The 15,765-nt window shown below is 28.4% G+C and overlaps 1 protein-coding gene across 1 annotated transcript; it reads right to left on the bottom strand.

Moving 5' to 3' along the window:
* Positions 1-11,682: 11,682 nt before the first annotated feature.
* On the bottom strand, positions 11,683-13,426 carry LOC130946316 (transcription factor CSA-like). Its single transcript, XM_057874999.1, has 2 exons — positions 13,186-13,426; positions 11,683-13,055 (listed from the first exon to the last, which is right to left on the bottom strand). The coding sequence occupies exons 1-2, from the start codon at positions 13,343-13,345 to the stop codon at positions 12,310-12,312; spliced, it is 906 nt and encodes a 301-aa protein (XP_057730982.1). The 5' UTR covers positions 13,346-13,426; the 3' UTR covers positions 11,683-12,309.
* Between the last annotated feature and the right edge of the window lie 2,339 nt (positions 13,427-15,765).

The raw sequence follows: 15,765 nt of genomic DNA, 5'->3' as shown, positions 1-15,765 counted from the left end.
TTAATAATTAATTTACTCTTGGTGTTTTTATAGTTTTATAAAGTTCTGTTATTATTGAAAACATCCATGAGTTGTGATGATCTTTTTATAGTTTTTTGTTTGTTTTGTTGTAATTAATTATAGGGCAATGCGTATGTTTTGGAGATAGTGTAACTGATTACTGGTTAGTCAATTAATTTTTAGAGAAAATTTATTCTTACTGTCTAAAATTAAAAATCAATTATAAAATTGAAATTAAAATTAAAAATATATATTTAAAATATATGAAACATTATATATAGGTAATATATATATATATATATATATTTTATTTTTATACATAACATACTATACAATAAGAATAATATATAATTTAAGAAGATGATTTAATGAACATGTGTTTTAAGCTTATACATTTTAAAGTTATTATTAATAAAAAAATTAAGGTAGTAATTTAATGAATTTTTCATCTTAACTACTTCTCACTCTTTCTTATTTTTTTTTAATATGGGACTAATTTCATACATTAATTTTCATACTTGCAACATTAACATAAAGGTAGAAAAGTCTATGATTAATACCATTTCGCTATAAAAATATACTTAAAAATGTGTGAGAAGAATTTTCTTGCATTGTCGGTTTGTATTGAGAGATATAGCTATAAGGATAAAGGCTAATCTGTATTAGTAGTGCAGCTTGTTTTGGCTGCATTAAAATCAAATCGAAGAAGTATTTTATCTTTTTGTATATGATTTTTAAGATTCTGACTTTTTAATAGCCAAAAAAGCATGTTGTTGCTAAGTTACAAAGTTTTTGTCATTGAATTAATTTGAGATTGGAGCTAAAAATTTTTTGAAATTGATAGAAGGAAGTGTGACAGCCATAGATGATTAAAAGGCTTTAATGTCATGTGAACTTAATTGAAAAAGTGATGAAGAATCATGAACTGAGCTTGGTAATGCCCAGTTTCTTGTGTGCTAAGAAAGACAAAGAAAGAATGATACAGAAAGAAAAGAGAGTGAATTGTATTTGATATTAATACAGAAAATGTGATTATATATTGCAATTAATAAAAAGACAATATGAGGTATTTATACACCATTATGAATGAGAGTAAACAAGTTACACTAATGTAACTTAACCTTTATTGTTATAGCTATACCTCTCTTTATGACTCATGTTGGGTTAGCTATACAATTATTTTAAGGTGAAAATTTAGGTGCAGTTAACAGCACATAAAGTTGATAACTGTTAGTCGAAAATAATTTGTTTCGAAAAAGGGAGCATTCGAAGAGTCAGTAAGCGTATGTCTTCAAAGAAAAGTCAACATCAAAAGAGAGCCCTTTGGCAAGGAAGATCGAGCAAGACTTTATCATGACCAGTCAACAAGCTGATCGACGGGCCAAATCGAAGGTCCCAAGGTTTGAGGGTTGCTTTTGAACGTTACCTTTTGTTTAGCAAAAGAAGCGGGAACAGTTACCTTTAGATTAATGAACGTGGGAGTTACACTTCAATGTAATTGGTTGAAGACTTTTATAAATAGAAGAAGACTCGAAGGCACAGGGGTTGGAACTTTGCTTCAGAAATTACACACGCACACTCACATCCTAGCGAATTTCTGAGTCTGCTTCGAGTCAATTTTCTGTAGGGTTCTTTCCACTTATTTTTACTTTTCATTTACATTTTCTGCAAACTTTACTTTCCTTGCAAATTAATCTTTCAAGCAACATTTATTTTCCTTGTTCAATTTTATGTTTCAATACTTTAATTTCAGTTTCAAAAGTCCTTTGATCTAATCGAAGGCATTTTTTTGCTTTATTTAATTTCAACGCAAATCATTTTAAATTCAGTCAATTTACAACGTCTTATTTAATATTTTCAGATTTCCTTAAGTTTTTTTGTCCGATTGAAAGGTCTTTGATGCTCTTTGAAAAACAGGTACTCGCAAAAAGAAGTAGGTTTCGCTCTTAGACCATTAGATATCGAACCACTTTTGATTTGCTAAAAATTGACAAAATAAATTGGTACGCCCGGTGGGATAGTTTTAAAATTAAGTGTGTCAAATGATTTTTATGTGGTCATAGTGTATGCAATTGAGAAGTGGAAGGATTGTGCACCACTTTCGAATGCTAAAGGTGGTTCATCCACAAATGATAGTGCACCAGTAGTTGCACAATCTTCGGACGTACTTCACGTTCGGATGGTGTGGTAATAAGTGAAAGTATGGTGGTTACCAATGTTCAGACAGAAAATAGTGGGCGTAATACTCACCCAGGTGGTAATCCAATACCAACACAATCCCAAGTAACTGCTGGCTGGCCTCCGTATGGCCTTCCTCTAGGTTATACGCCACTAATAAGTGGCTTTGCCCCCCAGTTCGATTTGGAGGTGCGGGTGGAGTAAATAATGTTCAAATGCCACAACAATATCCCGAGTATTCTCGAGATTTCAATGTGGGTTCTATATTGAATGCTTCTAATTCAGTGGCAGCATTTTGACAACATGTATATAGCAAGTCATCATGATTTGGTTAATTTGTTGACCCAACAAATGACAACAATCGTAAATCCCGTGATGGCAGATCATGAAACAAAGTTTGATCGTCTTGCTAGACAAATAGAGCGAATCACTCAAATTGTCGATTATATATGATGAAGAAGAAAGGCAAAATGCAGGAGGAAATTATGAGGGTTTTAAAAAATTTGTTTTAAAATGAAAATTATGCTCTTAGGGGCAGGAAAAATTCTCAGTTTATTCCTGGTAGCCAAAATGCTGTTGATGTACTGGCTCGATTACATGCTAATCAAGTCGGTGAACGTTATCAGGTTTCGAGAATTGTGAAAGATGTCCTCAATAGGGTTGGGTTCAACGTAGTATTCATGAATCGACCCCATTTTATGTCAACTTTTCCTCCTACTGTTCAAATGGCTGAAGTGCCAAGAGGAATAAAAAATCCTAAAATAGTCACAATGTTTGCTGGAGAAGTTGGGGAATCAACTACTAAACATGTTGCTCGATATTTGGTCGAGACTGGAAACTTGGCTAATGATGAAAATTTGAAAATGAAGTTTTTTCCTTCTTCGTTAATGAAGAATGCATTTACTTAGTTTTCAAATCTTAGACCAAATTCGATAATAACATGGGCACAGTTAGAAAATGCTTTTCATGCCCAATTTTATCGGAGAGAAATGAACGAGGCAGTTACTGACTTAGTGGCTTTGAAATGTGAAGATAGTAAAAATATTGATGATTATATGATCTGTTTCAAAAACTAAAAGAGATAGACCAATTTCAGTGATGTGTTTGTGTTTTCTCTTAATACTTCCTTGTTTTTAGTGTGTATATGGACATGACATTCTATGAAAAATACCATGAGCTGATAAGTAGGAACTAAAAGACTTTGATAAGAACTCTTGCCCATGATCACTTTGTAGGGATTTAATCTTACATACTGTTTGATTTTTTATGTAAGTTTTGTACTTTTGAAATACTTCTAAGGCTTGACTTTTGTTAACTAGAAGGTAAAGACAAGTAAACTTGCTATATGCATCTAAAAAACTGATGTAGTACCTAAAGCCATTAAATAAGGTAAATGGTGCTGGACCCCAAATATCTATATAAACTAATTCTAAGAGAGTGGTGTAAATATGTTCAGAATTATGGAATGGCAATTGATGCATCTTTGCCATGGTACAAAATTCACACACTCTATGTTGTTTATTTTGACTACAAATATTTAAACCACACTAATTCATAACTTGAGATACAATTCTTAAGGCACTATGACCAAGTCTCTTGTGCCATAATTCAGTATCATTGAATTTGTTGGTTTGTGTCTTGAAGGCTACAGGAGGGGAATCTAAAATTTTTTTTGTCATTAGTCTTATTAAAAACATGGAGTTTAGATGTGCTAGAATTAGGAGGAGAATAATTAGAATTAATACAAGAAGATGAATCAGGCACATGCTTTATTGAGTTATGATTTATTATAGCAAAATTGCCATCACCTACACAATCAGTAGTAGTAGAAGGAATATATGATGGATTATTGTTATATGCTACAGTAGGTGGCTGACTATTATTATTCTTTGAAAAAACAAAATTACACTTGTTATGTAAAGAAGACAAATTAGCAGTAGAATAATGTCTTGTAGTAGGATTCAAATCAGTAGCTTTAGGTATCACTAAATCATTGAAGGAGTAGATTCCTCCTTCAGCTTTGCCTTGTAGGAGAAGTTCCTTGGTAACTTGATCACGAATCAAACAGAATTTAGGCCAAAATTCAAAATAAATATTATTATCCTCAACAACTGTGAGACACTTAATAGATTTTGGGTAATGGTAGGAACATGAAGTAATTTGGTTAATTTAAAGCAGATATTTTGAGATTTATCATAAAGAATAGTAGAACCAGAATTTAAGATAGGCACTCCCTGACCATTACCAACGAATAACTGCTCAGGGCCTTGAATTGACTCAGTGATATTCAAGAAATTAGCTTGCTCAGCTGTGATATGATGAGAATCACCCGAATCTGCATGCCAAGCTCCATCATTTGTTGGTGTTGATATAGATATGTAGGCTTTTGGTTGATAAAATGAGGTTGCTGGAGGTGGTGGAAAAGAGTTTGCATATGGAATTGGTGGTTGAGATGAGGTGGAGGAAGAAGAATTTTGGTACTGAGCATCAAAGCGATGAAAACAATTCTGAACTACATGGCCAATTCTTCCACATAATTGGCATTGTGGCCTCTGATTGGTGAACCGGCCCCCTCCTCTCAAGGGCCTTCCTCCCCTACCTCTTCTTCCATTAATTCCTCTTCCAAAATTAGGGGTTGATGATGTTGGAATTTGAGTGAAATTGGCTAAAGCTATACCTTGTTCAGGCTTCTTGAACTTCTCAAGCATGTTTTCATAGGCCAAAAGAAAAGATTCAGCTTTACTGACGGTGAAATTTGTCATCCGAGACATTACTAAAGTAATGTAGCCTTGGTATTCTTCTGTGAGACATCCATAATAGCTTGGATATGATCATTTTCCTGAAATGGATAGCCAATTACAAGAAGGGAATCTACCAATTTTCATATTGTTGAGAAGTAATCAGCTATGGTAGAAGTTTTCTTGCACGCTCTCAATTGAGTCTTCAAACTTTGTATTTTTGTTCTTGATGAAGTGGTGAAGATATCAGTGATCTTTTTCAACTGTTCCGAAAAGGAGGTACAATGCACAACCTTATTCTTGAAAGTGTTAAAAATAGATGATACCAACCATGTCATGAGAGCATGATCATGTTGAAGCCATTCTTTATATCGATCTGATTCTTTTTTTAGTTGTGGAAGAGCTTGTTGTAATTTTTGTAGGATCTTTTCTTTTTGCAGAAATTGCTGATTTCTTTGATAATTCTGAGTCTTCTTTTCCTTCAATAGGTATCACTGATTCATATTTTGCTGAAGCTTTTAATTGATCGAGATGATCTTCAAGTAGTTCTAGCATCTGAATCGTGAGAAGAATGCTATGATTCCAGGTAGTGAAGTTGTTCTCTTTCAACTTATTAGCCACTGAAACTAACATATTTCCGATGGAATTGAAAGATGATGTAAGAAGGAAGACTATGATGATCATACACCAAGCTCTTGGTACCATGTAAGTGTTCTTTATATACCCAAAAATGGAAAACGGCACTTTATGCAGTGAATATACAGAATGTTTTAAAAACTGAATGTATTTCTTTATTTGATATGTAATCACCTATTACAATATAGCATACTTCTATATATACATATTTCAGAAATGCATCAGCATAACTAATTGATAGAAATTTAAATCCTTCTTAACAGAATTATAACTAATTCAAACAGATTCTAACTAATTCTAGTTAATTTACCACACACATCACTAATCTTTTCCCTTAACAATATTCACCAGTTTAATATAGAAAGCAACTCTTCTCATTGTACTTACACAATTCTATTCTTTGAATAACTTTTAATTGGTGTTATATATAGCTATACAGATATATAATTAACTGTATTGTATTATTTATATTTAAAGTGAGGTACATATAAAGTTATTAAAAATGAAAAATTATTTTCAAGATTTTTAATATATGATCCGGTGCATAACTAAAACTTTTACTAGTAATTACTATATCATCAATTGAGGTGTGTAGTCTATTTAGAAATCATTTCTTCTAGCTGATTTGAAAATGAAAAGTCATGTGATGTTTAACATTGACCATATTTCTTAACTGACGGATTCTATGATTTCTAAGCAATTAAACATTCAAAGTTTTAATTTTAGCCTCGCACATATGTTAATTCCATCACAAGAACTAAGAAGCTATACTATTAATTAGTATATGTCAAATATAGTGGCCATGACTAGACACTATGATGCGACGAATGCTGCAAGTTAAAGAAAAGGATTAATAATAATACCGCACAATTATTATTTATAGTTATAATATTATTAATAAATCGTTCTGTTAAAGCAAAAAGAAAAGCTTGGTTTGGGAATTGAAATGCACGGGCGTGCACATTATATAATACTCTGAATTTATTAACATACACTTGATTTTGATGGTGGATCTATTTGACTCATACATTATTGAAAGCAATTGTGTGTTAATTAATTTAATTTTTATTTGCACCTGCCAACTGCCGGCACAACCTATTTTGAACTTTTACTGAAACATGGGAGATTTTAATTTCTACTGTTCCTCTAGAAGAAATGCCCACCACTATATATGATCATTAAATATTATTATTTTTTGTCAATAAAAAATTATATTTATATTTATAGATGTTTTACGTATAAAAAATATATAATTTATAATTATATTTATCAACGTTTGCATGCATGATTTAATACATATAATTTATACTTATATTTTTTAAAATTTACACACATAAATTAATAAAATTTATTTATTAAAAATAATTTAATATTTATACTAATTAAATAATAATTAAAAATACTAAAAATTGCCGATACTTATTAAGAGTTTCTCTTTAAAAAATTGTTTTTATTAATCAATACTTTAAGGTTTACTTGTTAAGCTAGTTACTATTGAAAATAAAAATATGTATTCTTGCTTTATTAACTAAATCATTTAATAAAAGAAGCAGCTAGCCGATAAAGCTTTTATTTGAAAATTTTTTGCTATAATTTAAGCTTTACAATTGAAAATGGTCAATTGGAGTAATAATACATACTATTATTATTACTTTGTAAAAATTGGTATTTTTAAAAAAAAATAATAAGCTACCATTTTGCCCTTCAAAAAGTTAATTTTTGATAAAATAATTTCCCAAAAAAAAATTTAACCCTTCGAGAATTTCAATTTAAAAAAAATATACTATTTTTTTTATAAATAATTGATGCATTTGGTCCAAAATTTTTTGAAACATTTGAAAAATAAGATGTATATAAGAAACAAAAAAAAAGTCAATTTTTAGACTTTTTCAATTTTATTTTTGAATTTCAAAAAATTTACTTAACATAAAATTACTAAACTTAGAAGGTAGAAAAATCTTATTTTACAAAATAGACTTACAAAATTACATTAAATATAATCTTTAAAATCCGTATGTTTTTACTTGGCTCCCTCATATTTAATGCATTTGATTACATTAAAATCATTTTTGGAGGGTTAAAATATATTTTCCTTTTTCCGAAAGGTCATTTTATAAACAAGCTAAGTTAATATTTTCGGGGTAAAATAACATTTTACTCAAAAAGAAAATAATGCATCTAAATTCTAAACACTATTGCATCTGATACAATAAATTCTATATATGCTTGTCAATAATTTTATCAACCCAACAATTATTAATGGTCGAAAGTAGTATTACTTCTTGAAAAGTGCATTTGACAAAAGTGGTATACACTAAATTTTCAGTAGAAAGAAATATCACCAAACATGTCAAAAAAATGTTACAAGGATGAAGGATCTCACTTTCTAAGCGATCTTGGGCGGTTTCATCGGCCCCCTTTAACATATATTAACTGTATATTTGGATATTTTTAACCATTAATTATATTAGAGATAGAATTATTTATTTATTTTTTTCTATCAATTTAAATTTTAAAAAAATAATAATTCATGATAAAAAAATTTTATAATTTAAAAGTCTAAATTTAGAGTTCAATGATCGATAATCCTAAAAAAATTAGTATAAATGAAAGAAAAAAATTGAGTTTATACCAAAATAGGTTTTTAAAAAATTTTGCATTGGACATTTTTGTCTCTCAAAAAATTTTTTTTTACGTCGAGGTCTCTGAACTTTATAAAAATAATACATATAAGTCTTTATTTTAGTTAATTCTATTGTTTTTATTTGAATAAATAAGTTTTAAAAAATATGATAGAATAACTTATATATCTTATTTTTATAAAGTTTAAGGATTATAATATAATAAAAAAATTTTAGAGATAAAAACATTCTGAGTAGAGTATATACTAAAAAAATTATTATGCAAAAAGTCATACAAATTTTAATAAAAGTTTATCTCAATAAATATATTAGAGATATAATTATTTATGTAAAATAAAAGCCTTGGAAAACGCACAAAATGAAAGAAGTAATATAATAAACATACTGCTGTTTAATGGCATATATAGGAATCTAGCTAAGGGTTACTTTCATAGTTTCATGCATATACTCTACTTTTGTTCTTTCTATCCGATAAATCTTCAAGTGGCTATTGTAACTAGCATCGTAATTAGCTTATTAGTAATTAGTAATATTACACATAGCCATGCATGTTCACTCTAATTAACTTAATTACCGATCAAGTATATACTATACAGAGATGGCAATTAAAGATTTTATGACAGAACCTTTCATTAGGTTTCGTACATGGTTGATTTTGGCTTATTTATTGATCTTGATTCAAATATTATTCAAGCTGGCCCCTAAAACTTTTTTAAAAATTGATATATATGTCCACAGCATGCATGCAAATGTGATGTTATGATTATTATTATTTAGGTGTATTAAAAATATAATTATTTATATGTCTTTTATTATCAATTTAAATTTTTTAGATGAATGCATGATATCAAAATTTTTATTACCAAAAGTCTAGATTTGATTCTTATTGAATTTCAAAAGAAAAAAAATTAATAAAAGAAAAAAAATTTATGCAAAAATTTAAACAAATTTAAAAAATTATTTAAAAAATATATTAAAAATATAATTATTTATATATTTTTTTATTAACTTAAATTTTTAAAAGAAGTGGCACGATGACTTATTGACTAAATATGATGTTATTTCATACAAGTCATCGGAAGTGTTAGCAATATGAAAGAAAACAAATCCATTATACTATAAAGAAAACACATGGGAAAAATAAAACTCAAGTAACTATTGTTTATGGTAAGACATCACTTTTCTTACAAAAGGACATTTCTTGTATGCGAAACTATTTTTTTTTGTAATAGAGGCAGTATTAAACTATCTACATCCTGTGGTTTTCTGTTTTGGTACATCTGAAAATTACACATCCTGTGGTTGATTATTGTATATTCCTACATGTTTCCTTTAATTTAGATCTTTATTATATAGCTTGATTTATTTATCAAATTTTCATCCACGCTATTAAAAACTATACTTTTATCATACACAAAAATAGAAGTAATGATGATATATATATGGTTCACATGCTAGAATTAACAATATATATAATCTTTGTTAAACGCTTTTAATATTTTATTAAGGGTGATGTTAAAAAGACAAAAAAATATTTTATTTAATATTTATTTATTGTATAACATTGAATAAAACTAAAAATAATAAATTTTAACAGTTTTTAGCTAATAATTTTTGTTATCAAATATTTTTTTTTTCATTCATATAGCGCTGTTTTATTCGGGTTTAAAACTCTTGATTTATTAGTCTGCTAAACCTAACTACATATATACACATTATTATAAGTATTGATTTCATTCTTTGACTTATTTATTTCCTTTTGTCACAAATTAAATTATATTGTAGTTCTTGCCCAAGTCCAAACAATGCATTAATTAAGATCTACGTACCAAAACAAATACTTTGTTATTTCTTTAATATGGTTCTAAAGTCTAATAAACTTCTAAAAGACCCAATCAAAACTTGTTATGCATATTATTCATGTTCTATATGCACATATATATCTCTTGCTCCTTCTTTCTTTTTTGGTATTACTTGAACCCCTTTTCATACCTGCTTTATTTCCTTTTAGCTAGCTCCACCTTTCTTCATTTTATTGGCATATGTCCCAATTGACAGTTATGACGTCATTGTTTGATCCTATCCTAGCTAGTTAACATTATACATCAGAGAATAATATACATCGTTTCATTACGATATCAAGAGTAGCAAAGAAAATGGTTGTCGCATTTCCAGAGAATATACATGTTATACATAACGTAGCACCTAACCAAAACTTACTTTCAAGCATTTAGTTACACATTATTAATTCAGGCATAATGTAATGTAATAATACACTAGAACTCAGTCACTCATAAATTAATTATTCGTATAAAATATATGTTAAAATATAAAATATTTATTAAAAATTAATTAAATAATATATATATATATATTCATACATAAATACTTAATAATTAATTTAGTGATTAATTTTTAATGTGTATTTAATATTTTTATTATTTATTTATTTAAATTTAAATATTATCAATTTAATTTGTTTGTTCATTTCATCTTTCATACATACATTTTAAACATTAAAAAGAATTAAAATTCTTTACACATTTTAAACATTCTTAATAAGTAAGACCGAGTCATTCTTGAACTTTGAGGAGAAAGAAAAAAACTTGTCATACATAAGGGAATGACAGTGATATATAAAGAAGCTTTACAACTAATGAATTAGAGAAAAAAATGTTAGTATTTTTTATTAATATTAGTCAATATTTAATTAATATTTTATTTTTATATTATTAGAATTTAAAAATTAAAATTTATAATTTATTATTTAAAATTTAAAATATTAATCAAAATTAATAAATTTTACTAGTTATGTAACATTGGGCTAATAAAAGCACCCTTAGCTTCCGATAAATTTATCCTGCAATATAATTAATTAATAATTTCTGTATTTACGATAATTATGTGGAAGCACTCACAAAAATTAACCCAAGACCATTTTGGGGATGTATATGTTTATTCTGATATTTAACTCAGTTGTAATTACTTTTTCTTAGCTTTTACATGTTAACCAGACATATTTCCTTTTCATAAATCATTATGATAAATAACTAGATACAAATCAAAAGTATTTTGCTCATAAAAACAATTTCACGTTAAAATCAGATATTAAAATCAACTAACATATATTTATGTATAATTATATGTATATTTTAACTTATTTTTAATATAAATTTTATATTTTAATATAAGTGACTGATTTTAGTAATCACCTAACATAATTGTTAATTTACTATCATACATAGCTAAGTTTATAAGCTTACTTTAATTTCTAATACGAGATTATTCGACAGCTATAGCAACACACATGCAACAATAGATTAATTAAGCATTCATCTCATGAATTTTTTACTGCCGAATGTAATTAATGCATACACTGCATTCATTAAGAAGTTACACCTACCTCTAAAAACCCTCCAATCAGTAAACCAGTATTATCTTCTAAGATGAGAGAAAAGATATATATAACATTAATTAACAGTCACTAATTTTGTCATTACAGAGAGAAACAAGAAATTTCAGTCAATATCTTCAATAAAATTCAAGTCTAGCAAAGCAAATACCATACTCAAAACTTTATCCCTTGGTATAATTAAGGGTGAAAACTCAGGGACAGTTAACTTCACGTAAAGTTGATACTGAGAGTCGTTAGATGATTTGACTGATTTGACTAAATTTTTATTTAACGACTCTCAAATATTAACTTGACGTGAAGTCGACTGCACATGAGTTTTCACCGTAATTAAGACAAGACTTCAATATTATTATCATATTCCTAAATCCTAATCACAAAAAAGTTGGAAATTTTGATCACTCTAATTAGTTAAACAAAATCAGAAGTAAGATAACCTTGAATCTTAATTGAAGCATACCTTATATATGATGATTGATTGCTTGATGGAGCCTCATGCAGAGGATGATGGACTAGCTAGAACTAACTAGGTAGTATTTCATAATTTCTAATTCCTAGAATTCATAATCAAGGAGTGAAAAAAATATATAAACTAAATACAGCTAGCTAGCTAGCTAGGAAGCTACTAAACTATATATATATTTATATGATATAATTAATTAAGCATATATAAAGTTAATTAATTAAAATATGTTTTAATTTTCTAGGAAGAAGAGACACCGACGCCCAAAAAATCAATGAAAGGAACTTCATTTTTAGGTTCATGATCTTCTTCTTTCTCCTTCTCCGTAGAACTACCCTTGAAGGCGAAGGGATTCGGAACGATCCTCTTGTAGTTTTGGAGCGATGATGAGAATCCATTAGAGGAACCAAATGGTGCAGTAGTAGCAGTAGTAGTAGTAGAAGGACCCGGGAAAACTCTGCAATAGAATCTATCGGAGGTTCTAGAACCTTCTGGAAGATAAATATTGGAACCGTTGATGGTGAAATAGTCTTTTCCTCCTCCTCCTCCTTTTCTAAAAGAATCAGTTACTGGCGGAACAGAAGATGCGAAATTCCAAGAAGTAGAAGCTTTATTGCTATCGAGGTTGCGAAAATCGAAGAATCTGGAATATTCTAACCCGATTACTCTTGCTGGTCTCTTGATGATGTTACTGGAAGAAGAAGAAGAATTGGAATCGTTGTTGTTATTATTGAAAATCATCATGTCTTGGAAGGTTCTTTTGCCACAAATCTTGGATTGCTCTCTTTGCTTTCTTGCCATGATCACGTGCCAGTGATTCTTGACGGCGTTATCTGTTCTTCCCGGAAATAGCCTCGCTATCAGGGCCCACTTGTTGCCGTGAATGCGGTGCGCCGCCAGTAACCGCTCTTCCTCCTCCTCCGTGAATGGCCTCCTGTTGATTCTTGGATCTAGCTGATTGAACCACCTTAATCTACAACTTTTCCCTATAATTCAATAGGTTAAATTTGTGATTAACTATAATTACAACCTTCATACCTTATAAAAAAAATTAGTTCCTAAATCAGTCACTCGTATAGAATACAAAATACATATTAAAAATAATTCAATATATACCTGATCTTCCTTGAAGTTTTTCAGCAATGGAATTCCAATTCTGAGCACCATATTGTTCAACAAGTTGGCGAAGCTTTTCATCCTCGGCGGGTCGCCAGTGACCGCGGGGACAAATCTTAGTGTCCTCACAAGTATTGTTATTATTAGAAGAATCCTCCATGGATACTACAACTATGTTGGATGAATTATTTCAATTATTAACGGTAGACAGTTGAGGTTTTTGGGTTCAGAAGAAATGAGAGAAATCTTGAACATGAAGCAGTGAGAGATAAGTCTGAAAGAAGATATATAGGAAAGTGGGGTTGGTTTAGGGTTGTGGATGGCAAGTCACTTTTGTTGTCTTCACACGACATAAATATTATTATTCTTCTTTCTTATTCTGCCCTATCTTATTATTCATCACTATTTATCTATCAAATTATATAAACAATTTAACTGTTATTCCAAATTTTTTTATTTATTTTAATACTAGAATGAAATGGTAAAAATTTTGCTTGTCTTTTTTCCTATCTCTTTCTTTCTCTTTTTATTTATTTACCTTTTATGGTCGGAATATTTATGATTGAGAATGGCAACTAATTTTTTGTTAATTCTTCATGTAAAATTCGGTCCAGAAATTTTAAAACATTTTATACCTAAGACTAGCTAAAATTGAGAGAATGATAAAATATTCCTAATCTTTATATGTAAGTAGTGTTTTTTGGTTGCCAATGAATTATAATTCAAATAGTATAATCTCTTCATATTCATCTAAAAAATTGTGGGTTTGAGTTTTCGATCTTTAATAAAAAAAAAAAGTAGTGTTTTTTAATTATTGTTTCTTTATATAGTTCAAATTTCTTTATAATTTTTTGTTATATTTTTCTATTCACAAAATACTAAGTGAGTCTCAAATTAAATGGGTGTTGAACACCTAACTAAAAGAAAAAACAAAAAGGAAAGTAAGACTTTATTCTTTTAGATTCAACATATACATATACAATTCACATATATAGCATTATTACTCTTTCTATAGCCTTCAACGTCTACCTTTATCAAATTCCTCTCTATTTTTGACACAAGTAAGAAAAACAAAACTCTTGTTTATTTCTACTATTGGCAATCGTTTTCGAGCTATTTAACCATAGTCCATAGAAGCATGTTAATAATTTTGGTTACCTTATAGTTTTTGTTAAAGGGACATATCTCTGCGGTTGAAACCAATTCTAAGAAAAAAATATGGAACAAGTGGTTGGAGAATTGCCAATCTTAGTCAATAATGGAACATTGTATTAATGTACCTGCGATAAAATCCTTCCAAAATCTGTCTTTTCTTATGGTGCAACAATAATACTTTTTAGCAACATATATATGTGACCCCTTTTTCTTCAGATGTTGTATAGCATATAATATATACGATGATATGAAGCTTTATTTATGTTTTTTTTTTTCTTCTAGAGTAACGGCAATTAATATTTTCGTTTAGAAAAGTTTAGAACCAGCAACTTCATTAAATTTTGGTCAGTATGTAACCAGCAAAAAAAAGTGAGTCATTGGATGAAGTCTCACACTATTAAAATCATCATTAATAATTATTTGATGACTATAAATCACAAAAGTTACTAACTCCTAACATTTCTCTCCTCTTGTGTTTTTGTTGCCAAAGGCATTTAATTTTAAAATGTGTTTGCTTTTGTTTAAGGTACTTTAATTTTTGGTAAAAAAAATTATTTTCTTTGTTTAATTTTATAAATTTTTTATTTGATAATATTTTCTTAAAACAAAATAATCTGATCACTTTATGTTGGGAGATAATATTAACCTATATTACATAAATTCAAATGCAGCTAACTTGCCATCAAGTGAACTTTGCCCAGGTTGGCTTATCCAGTTTTAACTAGGAAAACGTGTGTAGCATAATCAGATACAAAGTTACAAAGCAAAATTTTCCTAAATTAATGCATAATAAAGTTGGTAAAACCAAGGTCCTCATCATGCCCTAATTGAAAAAATGACAATATTGATTTGGTGAGCTTTAAATACATCCACATGTTTCCAATATCAACAAAGCTGTAATTCTTTTTTATGACTGGTATCTTAGCTAGAGTATTTTTAGAATATCATTTTTTATATTTTTAAGAAGTAAATTAATTTAAAATAAAATTTATATTAAAATAAATTAATATAATAAAATTGGTATCACTTTAAAAATATAATATCATCTTAGTGAAAAATTAATAAAATTTTATTACTCGTATAATTATGTTGATGAAATAATTAAAAATAATATAACATTTTAATTAGATTAAAATTAAGCATTAAAAGAATAAATTTTATTTTTAATTTTAAATCATTATTTATGACATATGATTCTACAAATATTTTTATATCATCTTGTAGGATATAAAATAAAACTAAAATTAGAACCAGCATCAGCATCGGTGTTAATTAATAACATTAATTTCAAGAGTTAGTTTACTTTTTAACTCACATTTTTGTTTTCTGAACTTTCAAGAGCAAACCAACAAATATCAAGTGTCACAAATATCCCAAACAATCATTCTTATTGATTAGTAAACTTTGTGGGAAGATAAGACAGGA

Source organism: Arachis stenosperma, chromosome 8, assembly GCF_014773155.1.
Source record: "Arachis stenosperma cultivar V10309 chromosome 8, arast.V10309.gnm1.PFL2, whole genome shotgun sequence".
Taxonomy (NCBI): domain Eukaryota; kingdom Viridiplantae; phylum Streptophyta; class Magnoliopsida; order Fabales; family Fabaceae; genus Arachis; species Arachis stenosperma.
The sequence above is the reverse complement of the archived record's forward strand: the minus strand, read 5'-3'. Positions and strand labels throughout refer to the sequence as shown.

Coding starts and splice junctions, on each gene's coding strand:
- LOC130946316 (XM_057874999.1), bottom strand. CDS start 13,345: ATGGAGGATTCTTCTAATAATAACAATACTTGTGAGGACACTAAGATT. Junction 13,056..13,185: donor AAAACTTCAAGGAAGATCAG/GTATATATTGAA, acceptor ATTGAATTATAG/GGAAAAGTTGTAGATTAAGG.